The following is a 24,419-nucleotide window of genomic DNA, read 5'->3' as shown; positions in this document are numbered from 1 at the left end:
CAAAAAAGATTCAAGAAGTTAAAAATGATGTTTCCAGCAATATGTCCAATCTTTCCAAAACATATGCCGAAAATATGCCAGATTGGGTTTTGGCAAAGTATTTCTACTCGGAAGCTGAGAGACAGAGTGTTAGTCCATGACTGTCAGCAAACTGAAAACCAAAAATGAGATGTTGAAACGAAATGATGAAATGAAACTTGTTGATAGTATTAAGTTGCCTCTAAAATCATTCGACAGTAGTTTGGGGCCGTTGCTATTTCTTATACAAGGCTAAGTTACGCCTCCAATTCAACAGACGAAATACAAAATGTTGTTAACTCCGAAAACCGAAACCTATGATTGGGTTATGGCCAATAAGTTTGAATATAGCGAAAACGGAGTTTATGATAGTAGGATCACGGCGAGGGTTGAATATATATAGCATTCAGAATGATATAGCTATTGCGATACACGATCATGAAATAAAATGGGTTGAGGTTGTCAAATCTTTAGGTGTGCATATTGACAGTCAACTATTGTGGGCAGAGCACTAAAAAACTAAAAAAGTTTCTTCTGCTATTGGTGCGCTGATTTCAGCGCGGTTGAGGACACATATGATGGTGTGAAAGTTGAAAAGATGGATTGTGTGGGACATGTACAAAAACGTATGGGCAAGCACCTGATGAACTTAAAATCTACCACAAAAGGGAAACTTAAGGATGGAAAGACTATTGGAGGACGTGGTCGACTCAAGGAAGAGAAAATAAAGCAAATACAAAGATATTATGGATTAGCAATTAGGCAAAATACCTTGTCTGCAGCTAACCCAACAGAAAGAGATATATCAGTTGCTGCGTATGCAATGAAGAAAAACATAATTGCAATTTTATACCACTGTGTGGAATCTGAAGAGAAGAAAAAACAACATCGTTTTTGTCCAGTCGGGTCTGATTCTTGGTGTAAATGGCAGCAGGATCAGGCTTTGGGAACAGCTATGTACAAAGGTGATGACTGCTTGCCTCGTGTCTTTCTTGAGTTACTTAGGCCTATCTTTATGAACCTGAGTGATTCAAAGCTATTGGAAAGATGTGTTCGAGGCACAACACAAAATAATAATGAAAGCATAAATTCAATTGTGTGGGCAAGATGTCCAAAACACAGGCACCATGGGGCGAAGGTGGTCCGATGTGCTGTGGCATCAGCGGTTTGCCACTTCCACAGTGGTGCCAGAAGCAGGGAGAATGTAATGGAGAAATTGGGAATAACAGCTGAAAAATTCACTAAGAAGTCTTCACTCTCAAAGGACAGAAAACGGATCAGACAAGCTGACAAGCAGATCACTGAAAAACACAAAAGGCGACGCCAAGCAGAACAACTGAGAAAAACCCGCCACGAAGAAGCTCTACGAGAGTTGGAAGGGACAACTTATGAAGCAGGTGGTTTCTAACTATGGCCAGTATAACTAGAATGCCAAAAACTGAACAAAATCACCCAATAGGTTGCATGAAATAACTTCCAATGTTGTTTGTAATCTTTGAAACTAATTTTCTCAAATTGTGTAATTCCGGCAGTTGAGAAAAGATATTTCCAGTTGTATTTAACATATTGAGCTGAAATTTTCAGCATTTATTCAGTTATTCTTGAGGGCTTTGTGCCTTAAATAAGCATAGAGAATTTTCATAGCTCATTTGTAGCCTAATTTATTGCCAAAAGTATACCTGCGAAAAACTACTGAAAGTTTGCAGTGCCGCCAAGTCCAAAATATTTATGATATAAAAAAGTTCTATGCTCATTTAAGAGAGTAAAACCTACACTTCTAAAAAATATATTTAGATTAAAAATGCTGCTCATTTAAAACCAGATATCTTTTCTCATTCATGGCCTATTTTGGTACAGCATGGGGTGCGGTTACTTGGCTGGTGTCAGGTTACAAATGGTATTTAGGCAAAATGAACCATTTTTTTGGAATTTATAGGTTGTAAGCTTTCAGAAAATATATATTTTGTCATATCTATGCCAAATAATTTCAATATTAAAGCAGTTTAAACCAAGCCTATGTTTTCATGTTTACCCTCCCCTTAGCAATCCAGGGCCCAAAAAGTACCAAATTTCTGTGGTGGGGGAAATTTAGATTTGAGACCCGCTTGTAAAAATGTGAATGATATCTTGCCCGTTTGACGTTCGAAGAAGATTACTCAAAACATTTACTCCGTTTTTTAATATAATTTCATGACAAGTATTGCTGTGTATTTAGTAGCAATGTTATTGAAGACCTCGTTGCTCACTTGTTATCAAAAGGCATCTCAAGAGTTCCAAACCTATTAATTCAGATGCCACAGCCCTACCAAACACTCTCACATTTCCTGAGAGTTCCTCTGTGCGAGTGCAGATGGCAATAAAAATGGTTGTGTTGCTCATGAGCGAACACAGCTGATTGCTGATGTAGGAACCTTTTATTATGGTTTGTCCAGCCACCCAAAGCAAGGTGACTACAAGAGAATTGGAATTTTAGTGTGCGAGAAGTTTCCTGAGTTGAGAGATTCCAATCAAGCAAGCTATTGGGTAAGTGTCACAATTAAGGGGGAACATTCTGTATATACACTTAACGTATACTTCTTAATGACCCATTGGCAATGAGTCAATTCATGATTAATTGACTCAATGTGAAATGACTGATTACAAAATTCTCTCAATTCTAATCCCAAATATCATATTTTTTCTACATATACACTGCAAAAAATGAAAGTCTAGGCCAGATTATTTATCTGATTTTAAGATTTTATTTCTCAAATCAAGATTCCACTCCTTATTTTAAGAAAATTATCTTGTAATAAGATCGTATATCTTGATGAGATCTGTAAAAATACCGATTTTTCTTAAATTAAGGTAAAAATTCTTGACTCAAGATACTTAATCTTGTTTTAAGAATATAAATCTCGCTTGAAGAAAAAAAAAAGCATTTATAGTTTTTGAAAGAAAGAATCCAATTCTTAAATCAAGAATTTATTTCTTATTTTCAGAAAGCTATCTTGTTTCAAGAACATTAGTCTTTATGTAAGGTGTTATTTCTTATTTCAAGAAAGCTATCTTGTTTTAAGATAATAAATCTTGGTACAGCGAGCTCAAAATTATTCAATTTCTTAAAACGAGTCATATTTTCTTTTAAAGAGATAATATATCTCTTTTTAAGAACATTAATCATGGTATAAATCCATATTTAAAGAAAGCTATCTTGTTTTAAGATATGTATTCTTATTTAACAGAGTTAAATTTATCTTGTTTTAAGAAATTTGTTTTAAGAAAGTTTAACCAAGAAATTTGTCTTGTTTTAAGAAATTAAATCTTGGTCAATCGGAGCTTAACGACTAACTGTTTCTTAGACAAAGATAATTATTATTCATCTCGGTTTGATAACAAATCTAAAAAATGGCCTCTCCCGTGATGAATCAAGATGTTAAAGCTTGGTTCATCAGAGCTGCAAACGATTTATTTTAGGATGAGTTATTGTTTTTTAGTCAAAGATGATTTATCTTGTCTTAAGAAAATATTATAGTCGATTCCTGAAGGAAAACAGTGTCAGTCTATGTCTCTTATGCCAAGAAAGCTATCTCAGCTTGTTTCGCAGCAAATACGTCTTCGTCTAACAACTGAGAGTCGACATGTATGCATTTCTTAAAACTAGTCACTGTTTCTTGGTCAATGAAAATTCAACTCGTTGCCATTAATACTTTGTGCCTGTTATAATTATTTGCATGGCTTTCTCAGCGTGTTAAATTTCTTCAAGTTATAAAAACTCTAAACTGTATTCATTTATACAAACATATGCACGTATTGAGCAAGGTTGCAAGCCATGCGTGATGTGTGGCACTGACAAAGGTGCAGTACTGCTCAAACCCCACTATATATGGAACAATTTCGCATTGGTCATTAATTTATGCAATAATAATAATTTTAATATGTCAGTACTGTAAAACAAAAATAGTATGACAAGAACAAATGCATCAAAGTTAAAGGTGAAGTGTATAGAATCCAACATGAAACTGATACTATAATTCTATTGTACAAACCCAACTAATCTTAGATTACGCTTTGTGATCGAATGATCAATTTTATGCGACCTATACTAGCTGTATATAATAAACGATTTAACTACAGTATAGTTCTGTATCAGTTCAAAGTTAAAGTATATAATTGCATTTAGCGATGCAGGGGGTTCTCCCCAACAACATGAAGTCTTATTAGATCCCTCAGGTCATACTTAGTAGGAATGAAAGTGGAATCAAACTGTTTCAGTGTAGAATATACGTTAAAATCCAACATACTTGCGTATAAGCAGAACTTTGTTGGAACACCATCTCCAGGATCTTCAACCTCATAAGACAGAAGGCCATCGTTAAATTCAACTGTTTTCAAAGGTGTGTATTCAAATATAGTATCTTCATCTGCAAGCCAAATTCTCTGAATTCTTCCAAATTCGGGCAACATGCTTGTAAAGTAGCATCAACTGCAATGATACAGCCCTTATTGGGAACATATTTTGTTCCGTGCAATTGAATCCACTTACATGTAAAAACGTTGGTCAAACTTTCAGGATTGGCGTAAAGCAAGCAGTCAGTAATTCGTTGAAAAAAGTGGGCTTTCAACATATCTGTCACCATACTGGATGGACCAATAACCTTTTCGGACTTAAATAACGGGTGTTGGCAGGGTGTTTGGGTTTCAAAGTCTGCACATTCATCAACCTGGCATCGCTCTGCCAAAGAGAGGCAAATGTTCTTGAAGTTCTGTAGTGGAGCCAGGTCTTTGAAATAACGGTGCCTGGCTTCAAAACGTAAACAACAGTGCCTTACAAGTGGACCAAGATACACAATTTGCTGCGGTATGTGGAGCATATAATGCATTTTGGGGGTAATATTCACACCTGGGAACACTTCCTTAAAGAGGATGAGGTTTGCTTCGATTAAAGTTTCCAATTCTTTAATAGTTTCAACACTGATGACTGGTGAAAAGCAGATCTGAACAATCAATGAAATCTGCAATATAAGCTGGTATTGCGGACAGTCATTAGCAACGAAGTTCTTCAAACAAATGGGCAAATACTTCAAGAAGATTCTAGCATGTTCAGCCGTTTGTTTCAGTTTATATTTCTCTTGGCCATTAAACACTGTTTCTCTTAAAGGCGGAGGACGGTTAGCTTCATCTTGGTACCCAAGCTTAAGGTGGCTCCCTACAGTTTTAAGAATATTGAAAACTGATGATTTAGATTGAAATTTTTGGCAGGATATTTTTTGCTAAACGAAATGAAATTTTTTAGATATATTAACTAACATTCTAACAGTCAGAAATTGCCCATAAGCATGACGTCATTACTGTTGTTATGGTAACAATGGCGATTCAATATGGCCGACATTTTACCTATTCACGCATTTTACTCGAAAACAAGTGCGGTTACCCCAATTTTTTATTTTATAAAAAGTTTTCTTACTAAAAAATGGAAAATTTGAACGAGTTAAAAAAAATTCTATAGAGCCAAAATTATTAAAAATTGAAAAACATGATTTTTCGTTATAGAAATTTTTTGGCTCTATAGAATTTTTTTTAACTCGTTCAAATTTTCCATTTTTTTGTAAGAAAACTTTTTATAAAATTAAAAATTGGGGTAACCGAACTTGTTTTCGAGTAAAATGCGTTAATAGGTAAAATGTCGGCCATATTGAATCGCCATTGTTACCATAACAACGGTAATGACGTCATGCTTATGGATAATTTCTGACTGTTAGAATGTTGGTTAATATATCTGGGAAATTTCTTTTCGTTAGCAAGAAATCTCGTGCTAAAATTCTAAATCAAAACCATAAGTTTTCAAAATTTTTAAAAATTGTATGGAGCCACCTTAAGTTGGCAAAACGTACTGTTCAATTGTTGCAATGTTATAGATCCATTATCAATAAAATATTGCAATGCATAGCGGACTTCGTATTGAACAGACCCTTCCAAAAGGACATGCATTATGTCTTGGGGAAGCTGTTTCGTTATGTCAAATTGAGGTAAGCGGCTCAATACACTTCTTTCGTTAATTCCATATGTGGTCACCAGATTTTTCCTGCTTTCTTCTGTTGGAGCTGTTTCAATATCTTCGCAGTGTTGACGATACTGGACTAAGTTTCTTTCAGTAAAACAGCTAGCCCTGAAATTCTCTTGCATGCTTAGAAATGTACATAAACAATTTCGACATTTCTGGTGAGAAAAACCAACCTTTACTTTGAATCCTCCCCACTGGTGCTGCCCTTCGGTGTCACCAAGGCAACTGACTACGCCACCAAACAACTCCATAAAATTTCCACCTACCACAAATGTATAGCCATTTGCCAGTGTATGTAGGTCATTAATTATTGGGGTTAAAATCTTATTCTGACCGTACATTGAAACATCTTTAGCCTTCACAATAGCCAGTAGCCGAATGGCACAAAGCTTTGACCTATATTTGGGGCCAATGTTTCCAAGTGTATAATAATAAAGATCGATTTTGTGCTTGCCTACATGTGTGCCCAACGGATTGCAGACTTCAATCTCATCATGGTAAAGAATAATTATTAATCCATTTGGGTGCTCTATGAAGATTCTATTGTGCTTTATACATTCACCGTCACAAATGTCAAATAAAAAACCTTCTTTGCATACTTGGCGTGGTGCGGTTATAACATCTGCTATCTTTGAATTTGACAAGAGTTGCTGTAGACTATCAAGAATGGGAATATACACCATTGTGTCATCTTGTTCACAAATAAGACGCTTTGAGCCCTTGTTTTTATATGTGATTCTAGTGGACAGGACATATTGGATTGGTTTGATAAAGTTGACGCTGCTTTCCAAAAATGAAGACTGCAAGTAAGTTGTTTTAAGTTTGCTAAATGGGTCCTCGAAAGAATTGAAAATTTCTTCAACGGATTCCTCAGTCAATTTGTCAGCACCGTTTTCTACACAATTCAATACCTTTTGTTTTAGGTGTTCTTTTACTTGCTCAATTAAGTTGCTAGTACTTTCCACAATCCCATTCAACATTACCTATTTTTAAAGAGAAAATATGATAATAAATAACTATATGTAACACTGTAGAACATGATTTTATATGACAACTTGTGCAAAAAGGGATAAATATTTAGGACTTTTTAATAATGCTGAGATACAAATTAGTCAACCTGGAGAGTTATGTTCAAGTACGTTGAATTTAGCGACTAAACTAAATTTTCAAGGATAGCCCGAACTGTAATGATGAATCTTTTGACATTTGGTAACTCTCTTTTGTAACATTATGAAATATTATTTTCAGGTCCATGTTCAGGTTATTAAATTTTACTAAAAGTTTGTCATTTCTCATGGGTATTGTAGCTTGTCCACAAACTAGTATGTTAACAATAATAACAGCATAATTGAGTTATGCCATATACTGTATAACTCCATCATGTCGTTTAAATTAAAAGGCAACATTGCAGGAATTGCTAAATTAGGTGTAATTAGTTTGAGGAAATTGGGAATTATTTATAGGTACTGTTTGAACTTACACTGTAGCTTGCTGTAATTATAGTGCTGCTGTAAAACTGTAAGGTGCAACAATTGTTTATCCTATTTTTTTCTGTATTTCTGTATTGCCTATTCCAATATTATTTCTTTCTTCCTGTGTCTATCTTTTTTAAGGCATACTCAAGCTGGCAAATATAAGTAAAAAGGGGTAAAAATATATTACTATTTAACTATAAATATATAACAGAAATATTACATTGATATTAAATGGACTTGCAGTGTTATACCAACAATTAACGTTTTGATTCAAAAGAAGCCTTTCATACCTTTGGTATCTTAGACCGTGCTTGAAGTTTAAGCAAGAACTGAGCAGAACATTGCTTGAGGTCTACAGCTTTATCAGTTTGATTGACATCAACCTAGTAAATGTGCAGTTATTGAGTAAGAATATACAAAAAGTTAAGGTAAGGAAATAGAGCATACATGTATGCTGCAGAATTTATCCTACAGTACCCTGTAGATTTTAGAATTGCAAACTCATACTCAGGCATATTAATGAAATGGGGATCCAGCTTAATTTCCTATACATATGGTCCCTATTTGCTGAGCTAAAAACAAGGTTTCAAAAAAAGTCGAACAAATTCATTTTAGTATGCAAAAATGACATCAATTACCACAGGGATAAGAATTGGGGAAAGGACTAAATGAGTAAATGTGGTAAAATGGTAAAATGTGCCCTTCTGAAAACATGCCAAAATATGTAAAATATGTTTATAAATTAGCCTGCATTCATGAAATGGAAAACCCCTATTAAAATGCATGAACACCTGTGAACTTACTGTACCTCAACAGTTGGGTTGTCATCCTCGCTATCAGTATCAGTCGACGTTTCCGAAGAGTTGTTGCTACTCATTTCAAGTGTATGGTTGTCTCCCTGACTGTCGTTTGGCAGCAAATTGGATGTCTCCGCAGCAGACATTTCCTCCTCGTGTTTCCGATGAATGTGTCTTCGGAAAGAATTCATTTTATATACTGCTCTGGGCATCCATTGATTCCACATTTAATCTTAAAATTTGGATGGGATGCATGTTGCAAAGTAATATGCCTTAACAAGGCCTTCAGCGTCAGTGCTGAGAAAACAAAACAAATACTACATAACCACACGTTCGACATATTTAGTTAATTTTCCAGCCACAGTTCAACGCAAGAAATGAAATGCCATGATTTGTATTTGGCGCGAAGCCGCGAGCAGTGGCTATAACAGCCATCACTCAAATACTCGGGAAATGTCGGACATGCTTCGTGACCAGTTCGCCCTGTTCGTGACCCGCTTCGTGACGTGTACAAAATCACGCCACTAACAGTGTCGCCATCCCCTTTTTAAACTGAGCGGTTGGTGTGAGAATATCACTGGAAAATATACATTATTCAACGTTTAATCCTTTGAATCCGACCCTTTAAAGGAAATTTAAGAAGGTAAATATTTGACCTTTTGTTAATATTAAAAGTAGTCTTTTATAGTCAAGTGTATTCAACACCGAATTACGAATGTTTATTGAGATTTGAGAATGAACGCTATAAAAGTCGCACGCTGGAGCCGGATCGGAACATTCAAGTATTGTCAAAAAAACAAAAGAACGGTAACTCCGAAAAGCATTTTGTATAATACTGACGACGACTAAAGTGCAGTCGAAACGTGGATTCATTAAAGCTACAAAATGTATTTTCGGAGTTACTGCTCTTTTGAATTTTATAAACATGCTCAGTGGTTCGTGTACTTATATATTTTCATGTTCCATGTATTTTGCGGTGTTCAACATTTAAATGAGCTGCCAAATTCCAATATCACAGTTAGTTTACTGTTCCAGAATGTAATGATAGTAATGTACATTTGAAGTTCCAAAAACTGCGATATTTGGCATCCTTTTATTCTAGCTTTTGTATTTTTTTAGGGTTGGGGATAAAAACAACTCCCGTAGGAATAGCGCGAATCGATTACAGGTAAAATGGTAGCGACTTCGTATTATTTTCTAGTCCTATTTAGCCAATTTAAACTACCTGGAGCAGAAAATTTTATTAGGAATTTTTGTTTCGAGTTCGTCAGATACTACTTTTCAAATACTGGAATATGGCAAAAATACTGATTTCTAAACTTTTTTTGTACAGGGCCAAGCATGTCAATGGAAGACATAAGGAAACTGGACATCGAGGCTTATGATATACTTCAAGGTACTGCAGAATAGAAGTTGTTAATTGTCTCCCTATTTAATAACTCCCTATTTTGCTCTTGTCTGGCCGACACTCATTCATAACCCCCAAACCTGTGGCTGCCATCCTGGATCGACTGCTCAGTTTAAAAAGTATTTGCATGAGAGTTAAAAAGTATATTTTTTCTTGAGCTAGGATCCTATTCCAGCTCAGCAGAAATTGGCTCAGCACAAAATAGAAACATCTTCAAGTAATCCGTTGTAATTTAATCCGGGGAAAAAATCAATAAAATACTCTACACCAGCTCATATTAATTTGAAAATGTTATATAGTTTAGACGTACTTGGGAAAATTTCTGTAGTATTATGGGAGTATTAAACCATACTGTAGGTATGTTCACTTCTGTGATACAAGCAGCTGCAACTCATGCAATAAAATCCTTGTACTTTTGGTGTGATTTTGCATTTAGTTATACTTATCATGCAGTATGTACTGGGAAATCAATTACCATTTTTATCACTTCATTGAATTAATTAAGGCTAATTTCTAGGGGGTTAATGGGTCTTTTGAGTGGAAATCACACTCATATCAAATTCATAATCATACTTTTATTAATTTGCTAGATGCCAGTGTTAATGAAGATATGTTAATGGATTTCAGTCGGGATGATCTAAAAGACTTGTTTGCCGGTGCAGATAAATTTTTGTTGAGAAAAAAGATTTGGAATATTATTGAGAAAGCTGTAAGCTACATTCAAAGTAAAATTATATATTTTTGTTTCATAAGCATGCACTGCATCAAAGTAAAGTTAATTAATCTATTTTTGTTCCTCGAAGAAAAATTATCAGTTTTTCAATGTAATTCTTGTTATCAGCTTGCAAATTAACCGCTTGAAGTTATTCATAGAATAGCTGTCTAACGTACAAAAATTGCTATCTGAATATAATTTTTAGAGAGGATGTAAAGAAAAAATGTTAGAGTCTCCTAACTCTGCAAAAGTAAAGATTAATCAAACCCCAGTGGTAAATCCTCAAACTCCTCCTGTACAAAAACATTTGGGAATTTCGCAGTCACAACTATTGCGTTCACCTTCTTCCTGGTTGGAGAGTCCCCCTAGCCCTGCAAGTGTTGACCTAACTTCAAGTCAGGTGATTACCCCAGCACCTTCTCCGGCCTTTGTTGTATATACAGATAACGAAATTGTCTGTTCAGCCAAGACTGGTGATATTTCGCAAGATCTGTTTAATAGATTGATACGAAATACTGTGTCAAATATGCGATCAGCCTGTCATAGTTTACCTGTACCAAGGGAGCCAACATCCCTGGAAATGGGAGAAATGGCCAAGGTTCTATGTCAAAAGTATCCCTGTTTAGAAAGAGCTTCAGAGTTGACAGGAAGTGAAAGCGGTCATGTAAGTTAGACAGATTAAAAATTTAAAAGTGCAAAATAAAATTGGAAGAGGGGGGAGTTCCATGCCACAAGCAAATGGTTCATAGTAATATAGTTAGCTTCTGGTAGAAACTTTCTGTCAATTTTTAGATAATTATTTTTATTTTACATAATTAAGTTATTCATGAAGGAGTTGTTTACCCACCTAAACCTATCTATTACTATGAGCGACTCCTGCCTAGCTACTATATAGTTTGCCGATTATACTGAGATAAATGTTGTTTTTAATTTTGTAGCTTTTTGTGTTGTCCAAAATTAAAAAACGTCTTGGAAATGTTGTCCCAGCTAAGAAAAGGCAAGGAAAAGTGCCTGCGAGATCAAATAAACGTATTAAATTAGACATGCCTGAACTTGGTAAGTTAATATATAACCTATTTGTTTGTCAGAGTAACCCATATGCATGTCATCGTCATTTGATAAAGTTGGAAAACTTACTAGTACATGCAATGAAACAGCTCTTGGGGCCTGAAATTACAGTAGCAGTATTCTGCTAAAAGATGAATTTGCAAACTATGGGTTGCCAGGGGGGCATTGATCCCCTAGCCTAGACCAGGAAGGGTGCAGGTTTGGGTATAAATTCAAATTTTGGGGGATTATGTACGAAAATCAGAGCTTAAATGATGTATTTTGGTGTATTTGAGAGTTTCACAGGCTCTGACAATCTGGTAGCACCTTATCCTCCAATTTATATATAAATTTCTAATATCCTAATATCCCTGACAACTGGTGCTTGTACCTCAACCCATGTCCAGCACTTGTCTGCACACCCCCCCCCCCCCCTACAAAATCGCTCTGGATCCATCCTGGTTCTACTTTTGCACTCACAGCATAATATAAGAGGATTGATGTGCCATGATTTGCCCTATGTTATTATGACTTTCCCTGTGTTGTACTGGCATCTAATGGGTTAAATTGCCTAACTGCCCTTGTGGCTGGTGAATGCTTTGCAATTAATGTATTGGACCCCATAGTAGAACCTGTTACACTAGTCATTACCGCATGTACAGTATATCCTGAAATTTTTAAATGCTTAAAAGCATTTAATGCAACATTTTTGTGATTTCCTTAAGTTTACACTATATGCGTCAGTCCACCACTGTGAAACTCCTTTCTTATGATAATTAAAAAAAATGAAAAAAAACACAAAGCATATAATTTCCGATTATTGTCCACAGTATAAAAGCATGAAAAGTCAAGTTATTCAATTCAGTATAACACTCATTATTTAGGTGATTCGAGTGATCCTTTGAAAAAAGGGTCAGAGAGTGAATCATCATCTACTGAGACAACAGACGGATCTAATGAAGACACCGGTCTTTGCGCAAGGCATTACAGTGCATTAGAGAGAGAACAAAGGAAGTGTAAACCTAACCCAAAGGTGATTAACAAATATTTGAATCTAGAGTTCTCGTCTAGAAGGCAATTGATTCAAGAGACGAAGAAAGATGAGAGGCCAAGCAAAATACTGGAGCTCTACCCATGTTTTAAAGATCCTAATGAGGTAAATGTAGTTGCAGAAATGTATCTTAGCCTGTTGTCCAGGTTTGAATACACATGACATTTGTGTTGCTGAAAATATTTGTTAACCATTTAATTAATTGTGCAAATCCGTATTAAATGTTTTGCATCCATTAATGTTTCGTCTAAAAGATATATAAAAAAAATATTGCCTGTTTTGAAATATACAGTACATGTTTTTGCTTTGCAGGTTGTTGAAGAAGTAAGACGATGTCTGAAATTGAAGGAGACTGGTAATCCTGAATCGTACATGACTAGCCGTGTCAGTCTTCTGGAGAAGAAAGTCGATCAGATGATATACTACGGGATCTCAAAAAGTGCTATACAACCACCTATGAGCCAGTCAGTTGGTGAGTTGTATTAGTGCATGTACTCTATTTATGTATGTTAATTCTATCCAACTCTACAAACGCTGCTTATTAATCCCTTGCCAGGAGGTCAGCAATTGAAAGGTAAAGTGTCTGGTGCGTTAGCCACGGTGAAATGCTGAAGGCAATACTGCCAAATAAGGTTGTTAGTAAGGGTGGATTTCCACTTGTAGCGAAATAGTTCGCTTGCGAAATAGTTTAATATTTTGCTTTGAATTGAGAACAGTCAAGTTGAACTAATTGATTTATGCTGTTAAAATTCAAAAGAAAACACGCAAATATTTCGCTGCAAGTGGAAATCCACCCTTACAGCGTTAACACGTGTTAATTCTACTGTCAATTTTTATTATATTTTTCTTTAGACCAAAAGATAGTGCATTTGCTAAAGGGAATCCATGACATTTTTAAAGGAAAGCCTAAATCTAAGAAGCTTATCGTGCATGATTCAATTTTTATCCCGGAGGTAAAAGTTTACTCTATATAATTATAGTTATATTTCAGTGCTGTTTGTTTCGCCGGTAAAAAGCTCGTAATTTCCCCTTTAATATTCCCTATAGTCTTGTCTTAAGTTTTAGAAATGTATGTGTGAAATTTATAATGCCTGGTTTCGATGTAGACTTTTAATCAGGGACGAAACTAGAGCGTTAATTCGGGGTGGGGTTCATTTTCATATAATATTCTGTTCTGCCCGACGGATTTCTTTGAAAACACGTATTCGCACAAACGAATTCCGTTGGACAGAACAGAATGTATATGAGAATTCACCCTCTCCGAAGTAGAGCTCTAATTTCGCCCCTGCATTTAATTCTTGCAAATTAACATTGTTTGATTTCCTTTTTATAGGATAACGAACTTCCAGACGTGTGGCAGCAAACACGCCATGGTAATTCTCCGGGCCTAATAATGACGAAAGAAAACGGCGCAATGATTCTCTTTGGAAAGGATGTTTTCTTGCGCTTCGGGGATACGGAATTAGCGAAAGCGGTCGTAGCCTTCCTAGCTTCCTTCTACCTCCTAGATTTGGACTACCCTTTTAGGTCATTGGTACCATTTTCTGTCTTGCAGAAAATTATCTTCCAGGACAATCAAGTGCATCCCAGTTGTCAAGGCGAAGTTGCTAAAGTTCTAAAAGACTTTGAAATGTATCATGACCGAGCATAACGTTTTGTGGAGACGGCAAGTTCATATATACGCCAGTTTAGAACATTTTTACTACATATTATCTGAACTGTAGTAATTTTTTATTTTGTTTGCAACCCTAAGTTTGCGCTTTGAAATCACGTTTATGTAGAAATAAAAACGCACCTTATGAGCACATGCATGTCCAGCATGTTGTTTAAAATTGGATTTAGCCAAGAAACACGTGCAGTAAATTGCGTTTTTGCTCTATAAGAACATGATGTTAAAGCATTTGTTTTTGGTGTGGAACATAGTTTTTTTATGACCAAAACTTTATATGTTATTGTTTAAGAAGGGAAACCGCTCATTTATATTATTTAAGAAAAATTTCCCTTGTTCTTTCCTTTACAGCGTTTTTTAAAAATATTTTCTTGTGTATGCCACAGCGTAAAACAATAAGAAAAAATAATTTTATCTTGATTAACGATATTTTTCTGTAAATTAATAAGAAAAAAAGAAATATTTTCGTGTGTATGAAACAATAAAGTATTATTTTCTTAGCAAGATTATTTATCTTGTTTGACCAGATTTTTCCCTTAAATCAAGAAAGCGTTTCTTAATAAGAATTATTTTCTTGCGTACGGGACAAAAAGTAGAATTTTCTTAGCAAGATTATTTATCTTGTTTGACCAGATTTTTTCCCTTAAAACAAGAAAGCGTTTCTTGGTAAGAATTATTTTCTTGCGTACGGGACAAAAAGTAGAATTTTCTTAGCAAGATTATTTATCTTGTTTGACCAGATTTTTTCCCTTAAAACAAGAAAGCGTTTCTTAGTAAGAATTATTTTCTTGCGTACGGGACAAAAAGTAAAATTTTCTTAACAAGATTATTTATCTTGTAACACAAGATAATTTGTCTTATTTTAAGAAAATATTTCTTCTTGCGAAAATCTAGACGAGAATAATTTTCTTACCCACGGGACAAGAAAATATTTCTTGATTCAAGAAATATTTTCTCAAAACAAGTTTTTTTTTCTTGTTTCAAGCATTTTATTTTTTGCAGTGTATAGGTATTGATCCAGAAACAACTGTCCCAATTCTTCCGAAACCTTGGCGGCGGACAGTAAACAAAGCAATGCATGGAAAACCCCATGGCCATGCAAATGAAAGTGCGTCTAAGAAAAAAAAATTGACTGCTGAGGATGATGAGCAAGCTCAAAAAAGAAATATGGAACTTTTGAAAAATGTAAAACCTGGTGCAATGGCTCCTAAAACATTCACAAAACTCTTCATCGACACGTTTAATGAGCGGAGGAAATTTATTGAAAATCTAGCTACATCTGCTAGAGAAGTCTTGGAAGAATGCCCATATCTTAGTCATCCAAATGTTGTAAGTATCTTTTTTCGCATAATGTTTTGTGCATATTGAAACAATGGGCAACCTTATTGAAACAATTGGTAACATGTTTCAAACAACTACAAATTATTTATTTTAATTAAATAAGAAAAAAAGTAAGCAGAATAATTAGGCAGAAGGATTGGAGACTGCATTGAAAGCTGTGGTACGAATTAAGGATAAAGATTGTGAAATGAGAAGCCAACAGGTTGTGGAGGCTGTTGTTGCTGGTAATGAAGTTGCTAAATGTGCGGTTTCATGTGATGGGACATGGCAAAGGCGCTGATTTTCCTCCCTGAATGGTTTTGTGACAGTGATATCGATTGACACAGGAAAAGTTTTGGACACTGAAGCCTTGAGTCGAACATGTAAGCCGTGCCAACTTCATGCCCACCTTGACAAGGAAAGCATGGAATATCAGACATGGAAAGCAAACCATAGCCAGTGTCTCGCAAATTTCAAGGGGTCAACCCAAGTTATGGAGCCAGAAGGTGCCGTGCGGATATTTAGAAGGTCAGAGAAATTGTATAAGCTCAGGTACACTGAACTGTATGGAGATGGGGACAGCAAGACATACAACCAAATAAAGGATGCCTATAAGGAACAAAACATTGAAGTGGTAAAGCAAGAATGCATCGGCAACGTGCAAAAAAGAGTCGGTACCGCACTACGGACTTTAAAAAAAGAAACCCCAGGTCTTGGAGGCAAGGGGAAATTAACAGATGTCATGATTGATAAGTTACAAAACCATTATGGCATAGCAATAAGATCCAATGTTGGTAATGTTAAAGAAACGAAGAAAGCTGTGTTAGCAAGCTTCTTCCACTGTGCCATAAGTGAATCTCGCCCTCTACACACCAATATTGTCCTGAGGGTCCTGATAGTTGGTGTGGCTTTAAGAAAGATAAAACTTCTTATAAACGTAGTCCTGGACTTCCTCAACCAGTCATTGCCCAAGTTAAACCAATCTATCAAAGGCTTAGTAATGATGTTTTACTTGAGAAATGCTTACATGGTAAAACTCAAAACCAAAATGAAAGTTTTAACGGTCCTGTGTGGCAAAGAGTACCAAAGGAGGTGTTTGTTACCAAGGATACCATTGAATTTGGTTTGTATGATGCCATTGCTCATTTCAATAACGGTGCCCAGACCGTAATAGAATTGTACACAGCCCTAGGATTATCACCTCGAAAAAACACAGAGATGGGATGTGAAACAATGGACCGAGAACGCTTGTACAAGGCTGCGTACGAAGAGAAGGAGTCTAACAAAAAGAGGAGAAAGGTCTTAAGAGCGCAAAAGAAAAGACAAGAAAAAGCAGGAGGACAAGAAAAAGCGGTGAGAGGGAGTAATGTATGGTGCAGGACAATTTTAAAGGATATTTGACTTCACAATAACTTGCTAAAGCACTGTGAAACTAGTATTTAACTTTTACCTTACAATTTCTTTTTTTCACGAATTACATTATTTCAAAAACTTCAACAGTTCTCATTTCAAGTGTATTTAATGTAATTCAGTGAAATTTGGACCACAATTCACATATGTACTATTTTATTATATGAGCCTAAACCAAATATTCACAAAGTTTCATAGCTGAATGTTATTTCTTTGTTGAGATATCGTTGTTATTGTAGGAAGCCCTAAAAAGGTATTTTGGGTGTGGCATAGTTGCCATGGCAACTGAACTGTACTTAAATCACTGAAAAACATTTTATTTTTTATTTAGAATAGTATGGATAGGTAAAGTAACATGTCTAAAGCAATCTGAAAAAAATTTCTTTGGGTACCATTGCACCTTAACTCGCTCCTTTACTTCGTGCAAGTGTAATTTGATAGTCCGTTTTCATTCTATGTTTAAATATTGATAAGCTGCATTGATCTAGTAGTAATCTAATAATTCTTACTGGCTAAACACATTTGTCAACGCCGCAGTTAGGAGTTATAAAGGCAAACGCGGGCCAATTTCTGTCTAAAACCGCGAAGTTGTTGAGCGCGACTAGTCCATTCCATTTGCAAAATGTACTATCGAGTATATTTGCACTGCTTAGACTATAGCAAGAATTGGTTATGCGTACAATGACTTACTTTTTGGATATCCGAAATCTGGTAGAAAGCACGAAGGAAGCGCGATATTCCGATTGTTCTCCAGCGAAGTATAAAAGGTTAATATCGCTGATCTCAGAGACCGCGACGGCAAACAGCCATCACATAAGTTGTTTAATGGTCGAGTTCAAAAGGCAAAAGAGGTTTATGTCATAACTTCGTTTGGAATACACCTTCTAGCTGGCGTTAAGGCAACAACATCCGAGTCCAGAATGGATGCAATCAACAGCTTATTGCAATATTGATAACATAGTAAACACCGTCTGCCTAGAAAAATTCGACGACACTAAAGACTGTTTAGACCAGGCAGAAAGCGAGCTAGAGCCAAGTCGGAAGCGTGTTCGGATGGAAAGACATATCCGTCTTCTGAAAGAAAAAGACGAGGAACAGGAGACTGCTATTCTCTCTGTGCGCGCTCGAGAGTGTCTAAATAAAATAGACAAATCCATACCGTTTCAATCTCCCGCCAAAATTACATCGCCGCGCGCCTCCACAAGCGCTCTCATTAAATCTAAAGAAATAACGCCACAAGAAAAAAAGCGTCGCACTAAAACAAAAGGTGACCAATTCATGAAATCCCTGAATGTTGTTGTGCATGCCTATCAGGAGAACATCAACGAAGTTATCGGCAATTTGGCATCAGAAGGCGATCGGGCATATTCTGATGTTGTGGTTGGGGCAACGGATGTGATCTTCTCAAGATTCGAGGCCAAAGAAGCATTTAACACGATTCTTTCGAAACAAAGCCAGTCAATTCTCCTGAAATCTATTCGAATACCAGATTGGGCCTATCTTCTTCTGAAAGTCAGACAAAAATTTCAGATGTAGGATGGCAGACCCCACTTACCCTTGCCCAACTTGGACGCACTGGAGTATGTTGATATTTGATATATCCTCTCTCATATTTCATACAAATACAAATACACAGTCTTGTAAGACTATGTGGTCAAGTACATATCCAGTAGTACAATGCACTGTAATTGCCAATAATTTTTGCATAATATGGTGCATTGTATAACGTAAATGTTATACAAACATTGCAGTACCTTTTGAGCTTCGTGCAGTATACTGTGTTTTAAAACTCACATAGGTTTAAAACCAAAGTAGCGATAATCACGATTAGACACGTTGTTCCATACTTATAAAGCATTAAACTGACAAAACTAGAACACTACCATGTGAAGAACGTTTATCTATTGGTTTAAGAAAACCACAAACACAAATGCAAGTACGCCCGAACATTCTCTAGGCGCGTAAAATCACCATTAGAATATTTGCACCTCCCAGAGCCAAAAGGGGACTCCTTTTCTGTCTCTGAAACAAGCAAAACATGTGAAAACGACATTGAAGAAGAGAGCAGTGCAAGTGAAGAGTAATCAGAACCGTGACTACACACCAACCGAGGAGACAACTAGCGAAAACAGCACAAACAAAACTGTGAAGTCTTTGTTAAATGAAATGAAGAATGCTGTGCTTGACGAGCCAAGTAAACAAGCAGGTAATTATGTTTATGTTGAAATTTTGCTACTTTATAGGTACTACCCTTACAGTTTAATTTTACAGAAATTTAGATTTTGCAACTTATATCAGTTATATGCAATTATAGTGTATAGGTATTAATTGTAACATATTGCAGGTTTTTTTCAATAGACATAGAAAAAATTGCAGTGCTGCTGCTTCAGCAATATCTATAGATATAAAGGACAAGAGTTGCAACAACCCACTTTTGATGATATGCTCTGTAAGTATAATTGCTGTTACAATTTAAATTTGGCTATCCCACTCTCCGATTATAGCATCCCTAATAATATAGTAGAAAAGACTCTTAGCTCTGAAGAATAGATTGCAATGCTGCCTATTTTATTGCGATACTCTTGTCTTACGTACATACACCATGTGATTTTATGTACTGTCAAGGGGAGAGTCTATGGGTTAAGTAACTCAACTAAGAAATTGTTGTTAAATATTTAAATAAATACTTAGTTAAATATTTCTCTTTTTTCAAGGATGATGACTCTATTGATTGTGAAATCAGTAAAGCAACATACCGATTGCTGATTGGATCTGGTGATATACAAGGCCTGGATACCCTGGTAATCGCTGTTGAAGGGCAAGTTTTTACCGATGTGTCAAAAATATAAACATCCTAAAGGCAGTTTCCTTACTATAGTGGGAAGCTTCTATGTCCTAAATATGGAATACAAACCAGGAGCATCAAACATTTATGCTTTTATTGAGGCTGCGCTAATGGAAAATGGCCAACAGGCCAGAAAGAGAGTTTCTGTCCAAAAATTTGTCAAGGAACTTGGTATTGATTGTAGAAATATGTAAATATATTTATTGAAATTGTATTGTATGTATTCCTGCATGACCAGTAATTGTATATATGTAAATGTGACCATGTTTAATATATTAATATTTTTAATTTCCCTGTGTATGTGTCATTAATTAATGTTATGTCAGTATCTGATTAGTGATGTGGGAATTGTAGTAGCTAAAAATATCTTTGGATATAACACTAAAAGTGTGCTTGTTTAACACCATATCCAGTGCTATTTGAACACCCAAAGGTGTTATTCTGACACCGAAATAGGCGTTAAATTGACACCGAAGATGGGTGCTAATTTAGCACCTATACCATGGTGTTAAAATAGCACCTCCACGGGTGTTATTTTTGCCATATTCATTCAACACCTTTTTTGGTGCTAAATTGACACCTTCAAATTAACAGTGCACTTGCGAGGAACCTGGTTTACCCCACAATACGGGTTGTGTTCCAAAATGGGAAAACGCCACAAGAGAAGATGAAGTTTGTCGTTTTCGAGGACGCAGTTTTGGAAACCTTCGGGGTATGCAAACTATGTCCTTCGAAATGCACGGAAACCGAGAAGGCCAAAAAGGGTCCTCCTGTAAAATAAGAAGCTGTTGTGCACGCAAAAGTAACCAATATTTCGAATGGATGACCGGTCCCATGGTAAATGGTATGCCCGTATTTCATTTACTTTTCGCATCCGGAGTTCAGTTCTTGCTACCAGGATGGAGTCATCTAAAGTGCACGGCTATTTTTGACTCACATGAGCTGGGTCTAACTATGTTGCAAAATTTAATATTCCTGGACAGAAATAGCCCTGGTGATATGATATATATTTTTAGATCTGCAATGTCAGAATATGCCAAATTTAAGAACATTTAAGGACATGGTGTTGTTTGACTATATATAAATGCATGCTTTAGATATATTGGAATATTTTTAAATAATAATGTTAAGATAAATACAACTTCGCAAACTTATTTAGTATTTATATTCATTGTCTTTTTAATTAAATCAGATTCATTTATGAGAAAGTTTTGCATGAAACCAACTTTACTTAAATTAAGCAAAAATATTCTTACTTGTTAGTAAAATTATTCTTAAAAAAATTCTTGTCTAGACAAAAGTTCTTACTATGCTGACTGGAATATTTCTACTTTTTTTAGTAATTATTTACAAAAAACAAGAACTTTTTCAAGAATTAAAATTCTTGTCTCAAGCAATTTTTTTCTTAATTAAAGTTCAAGGTAAGAATAATATCCTTATTAAGATTCTTGGCTAGAATAATATTCTTACTATACTGACAAGAATAATTTTACTTGTTTCAAGCAGTTCTTTGCTTGAAACAAGTATTTTTTTACTTAAAATAAGAATCACGATTTTGCTGTGATCTAAATCAGCCAATCCAGCTCCCAGTTGAGGCTGCAACCTCTACCACACCATCAAATGGGTCGACCCAGCTTCCTGTCGAGACGGGTAGCTCAACCGTTTCCCAGTTGCGCAGTTCACCACCAGCCCCAGAGGAAAGTGTGCCTGAGAATGTGAGCTTTTCAGAAATAATGAAGTTGCCTGCTCTCATTGAGAAGGAAAAATCACAAAATTCAGAAGAGTCTGAGATAGTCACCAGCTCTCCTTATAAACAATCTCTGATTGACAGCATAAATGAACGAACAAACAGAAAAAAGCCAAAGTCCAAGAGACCTGCAAGTGGAAGAAAAATGAAAAAAAACACAAAGAAAGTCAAGGTTGAAAAGAAGTCCACAAAACGATGTTGAAGATTCACAGTGTCCGATGTGCGACGGATTTTGGTCGGAATCCAAGGGTGTTGAACTTTGGGTGCAGTGCGCTGAATGTAAACAATGGTTACATGAAGTGTGCTGTACCACAGTCACACCTACAACAGCAATTTGTGACATATGTGCATGACTTTAAGCAATAATTTAATTGTCTAAATTACAGGTATTATTAAATAGAATTTTGAAGTTTGCATAATGTTTCCTGCATTTTTTGGTACTGTCTCATTTATCCCCATCTTTGCGGGGCAAAACGAGACACTGACATCCGGATGTTTTTCTCTAATAAATCCAATAATATTAATTTCAAAAGATTGGTTTTACTCTGAAATGTTGTCTGTACTATATCAAACACAACAAAACTGAAAAAAGCATTTAGATATTTTTCATTGCCTTTTTATGACAATTATACTCCTTATGTGTCTCGTTTTGCCCCGCATTACGCCAAATAAACCGAATGAAACTTACGCCAAATATTCCCAATAACATTTGTTACCTCTCATAGGTTTAACTATCTGTTAATTTTTAGCTCTCGCGTAGACCTTTTAGATCTCGCGTAGCATTTTAAGTTTGAATTTCGAAAACATATTTTTTATAAAGCATTGTTCTGCATATACATATATGATTTACTTGAGTGTGCATAAGATTGCTAATTTACTATGAGTTTGTTTCGTAAGTTTTACCAAACTGACTAAAGGTCTGCATGCGCTATTTTAAATTATATTGCTATAGAAATGCCTTCCATTTGGGATGCCCAGAAATCACAAGATTGTTGGCGGCAGCAGTATTGGCTGCAAATAAGTGCAGATATAACAACTGAGCGCGACGGCAATCAGAACATTATCACAAAAAACGCAATTTATAGAAAATAACAGTCATGTTCATTAAAGTGAGAATGCAACGCCACTTATACCTACAAACAAGAGTGAAAATTTGACGTTTTGGATCACACATGCTGCATATGCATATTGCAAAGATTGTAAGACAATTCTGCCCCTGCGATTACTGCCACGATATAATTAGCGAAAGACTGATTACATGGAAAGCGAAAATGTGCCAGTATGTTCATCCGAAGATGCGACAGCAGATTCATCCGCATATATATGTGAATGGAATTAGTAATATTGCACGGTCTGAAGAAAAAACACTAACATTTCTACTACAAGAGACAAATTTGTGGCGTATAACATTTTGAAAGGTAGATTAACAGAAAATATAAACGCTCTCCTAAAAAAGCTTGGTGACGCGGGATCTGAACACCAGCAACAACATGTAGAGGCAATTATCACTTTGGCTGATTATATATTAGCCAATTGTTGAAACGCAAAGTCACTCTATAGCATCCCACCCGTGTCAAACATTCTCAACTAGTATTACTACAGGTTTCTCAATTGAGAAATGTGGTATTAGCAACCTCAGATGATCACGTAAGCCATCGCATCTTCTATAATGGCAATGTTATCTGCCACGCAATATGGCCGCCAATTAGAGTTGTTAGAATTGTTAGTATTAGTATATATATATTGTGAAATAGTAATGTTGGAATATAAATCTTATATTACGAGTAATTAGTCATATGGGTTATTGAAAACCAGGTTTTAAAAATATATAAATTAAGATAGATTTATTTTCATATTTTACTTTGCCAAGAGTAATAGAAATAGAATCACTGCCGAGAAAAGGAATGTCTTAGAAAGACTTTATAAAGGAGAGATGGTTGGCACAGGATGTCAATACAAAACCAAAATACACAGTGCAATTGATGAAATTGGTCTCACAGGCGAACTGGCTTCTATTTCTCTCTCTCGAAGAGTTTTAATAGTGGACGGCGACGCCGGTTCTGGCGAGGATGAAAATCCAAACCCACAAGGCGACGACATAACTACAATTATGCGTTTTAGCCTTTCATCGCTTTCTTCAAAATATTTCAGACAAGCTTAGTTACGAAGTTAGAAAACAGCCGGTTTTCACTAAGATCAGCTTACACCCTTCTAAGTTTTCAAACGTTTTCCGTTATTATGATTTTTGTCGCTGATTAGTATAAACGTTTTTTGATTGGTTGAGTTTTGAACCTTTTAACAATGAAAAATTCCTCAGTTATACCTACGGTTTTGTGTTCTCGAACGCTGATTCGTTGAACCGCGAAGACGCTATCACCTTGTATCCCTCTGCCAAAGACACCAGCAGTTTTGTTCAGCAAGGTTTATCCAGCAGTCAACAAACAGATTTTAAAAAATGCCTTCTTTCAAATGGTCAATTCGAGTAAATGAGGACAAAGCGTACGTGTTTGTCAACGGTATTCGGTATTCCAAAAATAATGTAGAGTATTCGCATGTTCTGCGCGCTGAAGTGGGAAAATTTAAGAATCGCGTGGCTGTAAAGGTATGATTTTGAATTTTTTGAGTTTCTTACTATGATTAATATAAAGATAATATTATGTATTAAAGGGTAATATATTTGGTATTATATACTGTAGTATTGGTCTCTACCTGCTGAAATGATACGCTGCGTGCACCAGCGACCTTTCGAGTCCTAGTTTTATATGTTTGTTGTAAGGAATTGATAACCATATTGGCACCATATGCAGTTGAATAAAAATACAGAAAAGCGATTTTTAAAATACTCTTTCCCCACTCAATATAGTCCAGCGCCTA

The 24,419-nt window shown here is 35.7% G+C and overlaps 3 protein-coding genes across 5 annotated transcripts; 2 read left to right on the top strand and 1 right to left on the bottom strand.

The window, feature by feature from the left end:
* Positions 1-307: 307 nt before the first annotated feature.
* LOC114539746 lies at positions 308-1,500 on the top strand. The gene is made up of 2 exons (XM_028560354.1): positions 308-357; positions 577-1,500. The coding sequence occupies exons 1-2, from the start codon at positions 308-310 to the stop codon at positions 1,424-1,426; spliced, it is 900 nt and encodes a 299-aa protein (XP_028416155.1). The 3' UTR covers positions 1,427-1,500.
* A 2,888-nt stretch (positions 1,501-4,388) lies between these two features.
* On the bottom strand, positions 4,389-8,518 carry LOC114539745. The gene is made up of 4 exons (XM_028560353.1): positions 8,345-8,518; positions 7,827-7,919; positions 5,872-7,044; positions 4,389-5,192 (listed from the first exon to the last, which is right to left on the bottom strand). The coding sequence occupies exons 1-4, from the start codon at positions 8,477-8,479 to the stop codon at positions 4,389-4,391; spliced, it is 2,205 nt and encodes a 734-aa protein (XP_028416154.1). The 5' UTR covers positions 8,480-8,518.
* Positions 8,519-8,951: 433 nt separating this feature from the next.
* Positions 8,952-14,251, top strand: LOC114539739. 3 transcript variants are annotated; one of them, XM_028560348.1, is made up of 10 exons: positions 8,952-8,976; positions 9,453-9,501; positions 9,667-9,729; positions 10,332-10,450; positions 10,662-11,120; positions 11,395-11,512; positions 12,388-12,659; positions 12,867-13,026; positions 13,407-13,507; positions 13,888-14,251. In XM_028560348.1, the coding sequence occupies exons 3-10, from the start codon at positions 9,675-9,677 to the stop codon at positions 14,203-14,205; spliced, it is 1,602 nt and encodes a 533-aa protein (XP_028416149.1). In that variant the 5' UTR covers positions 8,952-8,976; positions 9,453-9,501; positions 9,667-9,674; the 3' UTR covers positions 14,206-14,251. The 3 variants fall into 3 exon arrangements, with proteins under 3 accessions (XP_028416149.1, XP_028416148.1, XP_028416147.1); XM_028560347.1 differs by lacking the exon at positions 8,952-8,976 and adding an exon at positions 8,990-9,115; XM_028560346.1 differs by lacking the exon at positions 8,952-8,976 and having other exon boundaries at positions 8,990-9,501.
* The last annotated feature ends 10,168 nt before the right edge of the window (positions 14,252-24,419 follow it).

The sequence above is a fragment of the Dendronephthya gigantea genome, unplaced genomic scaffold (assembly GCF_004324835.1).
Source record: "Dendronephthya gigantea isolate DGI-Jeju-01 unplaced genomic scaffold, DenGig_1.0 000216F, whole genome shotgun sequence".
Classification (NCBI taxonomy): domain Eukaryota; kingdom Metazoa; phylum Cnidaria; class Anthozoa; order Malacalcyonacea; family Nephtheidae; genus Dendronephthya; species Dendronephthya gigantea.
This window is presented reverse-complemented; position numbering and strand designations above follow the sequence as displayed.

Bases quoted from the DNA above. Each gene is read 5' to 3' on its own strand.
- LOC114539746 (XM_028560354.1), top strand. From the start codon at position 308: ATGTTGTTAACTCCGAAAACCGAAACCTATGATTGGGTTATGGCCAAT. The intron at 358-576 runs GTTTGAATATAG...CGCTGATTTCAG, and splicing joins GATTGGGTTATGGCCAATAA to CGCGGTTGAGGACACATATG.
- LOC114539739 (XM_028560348.1), top strand. From the start codon at position 9,675: ATGTCAATGGAAGACATAAGGAAACTGGACATCGAGGCTTATGATATA. The intron at 9,730-10,331 runs GTACTGCAGAAT...TTAATTTGCTAG, and splicing joins GGCTTATGATATACTTCAAG to ATGCCAGTGTTAATGAAGAT. The intron at 13,508-13,887 runs GTAAAAGTTTAC...TCCTTTTTATAG, and splicing joins ATTCAATTTTTATCCCGGAG to GATAACGAACTTCCAGACGT.
- LOC114539745 (XM_028560353.1), bottom strand. From the start codon at position 8,479: ATGTCTGCTGCGGAGACATCCAATTTGCTGCCAAACGACAGTCAGGGA. The intron at 7,920-8,344 runs GTACAGTAAGTT...CACATTTACTAG, and splicing joins ATGACAACCCAACTGTTGAG to GTTGATGTCAATCAAACTGA. The intron at 5,193-5,871 runs GTGGCTCCATAC...AGCCACCTTAAG, and splicing joins GTACGTTTTGCCAACTTAAG to CTTGGGTACCAAGATGAAGC.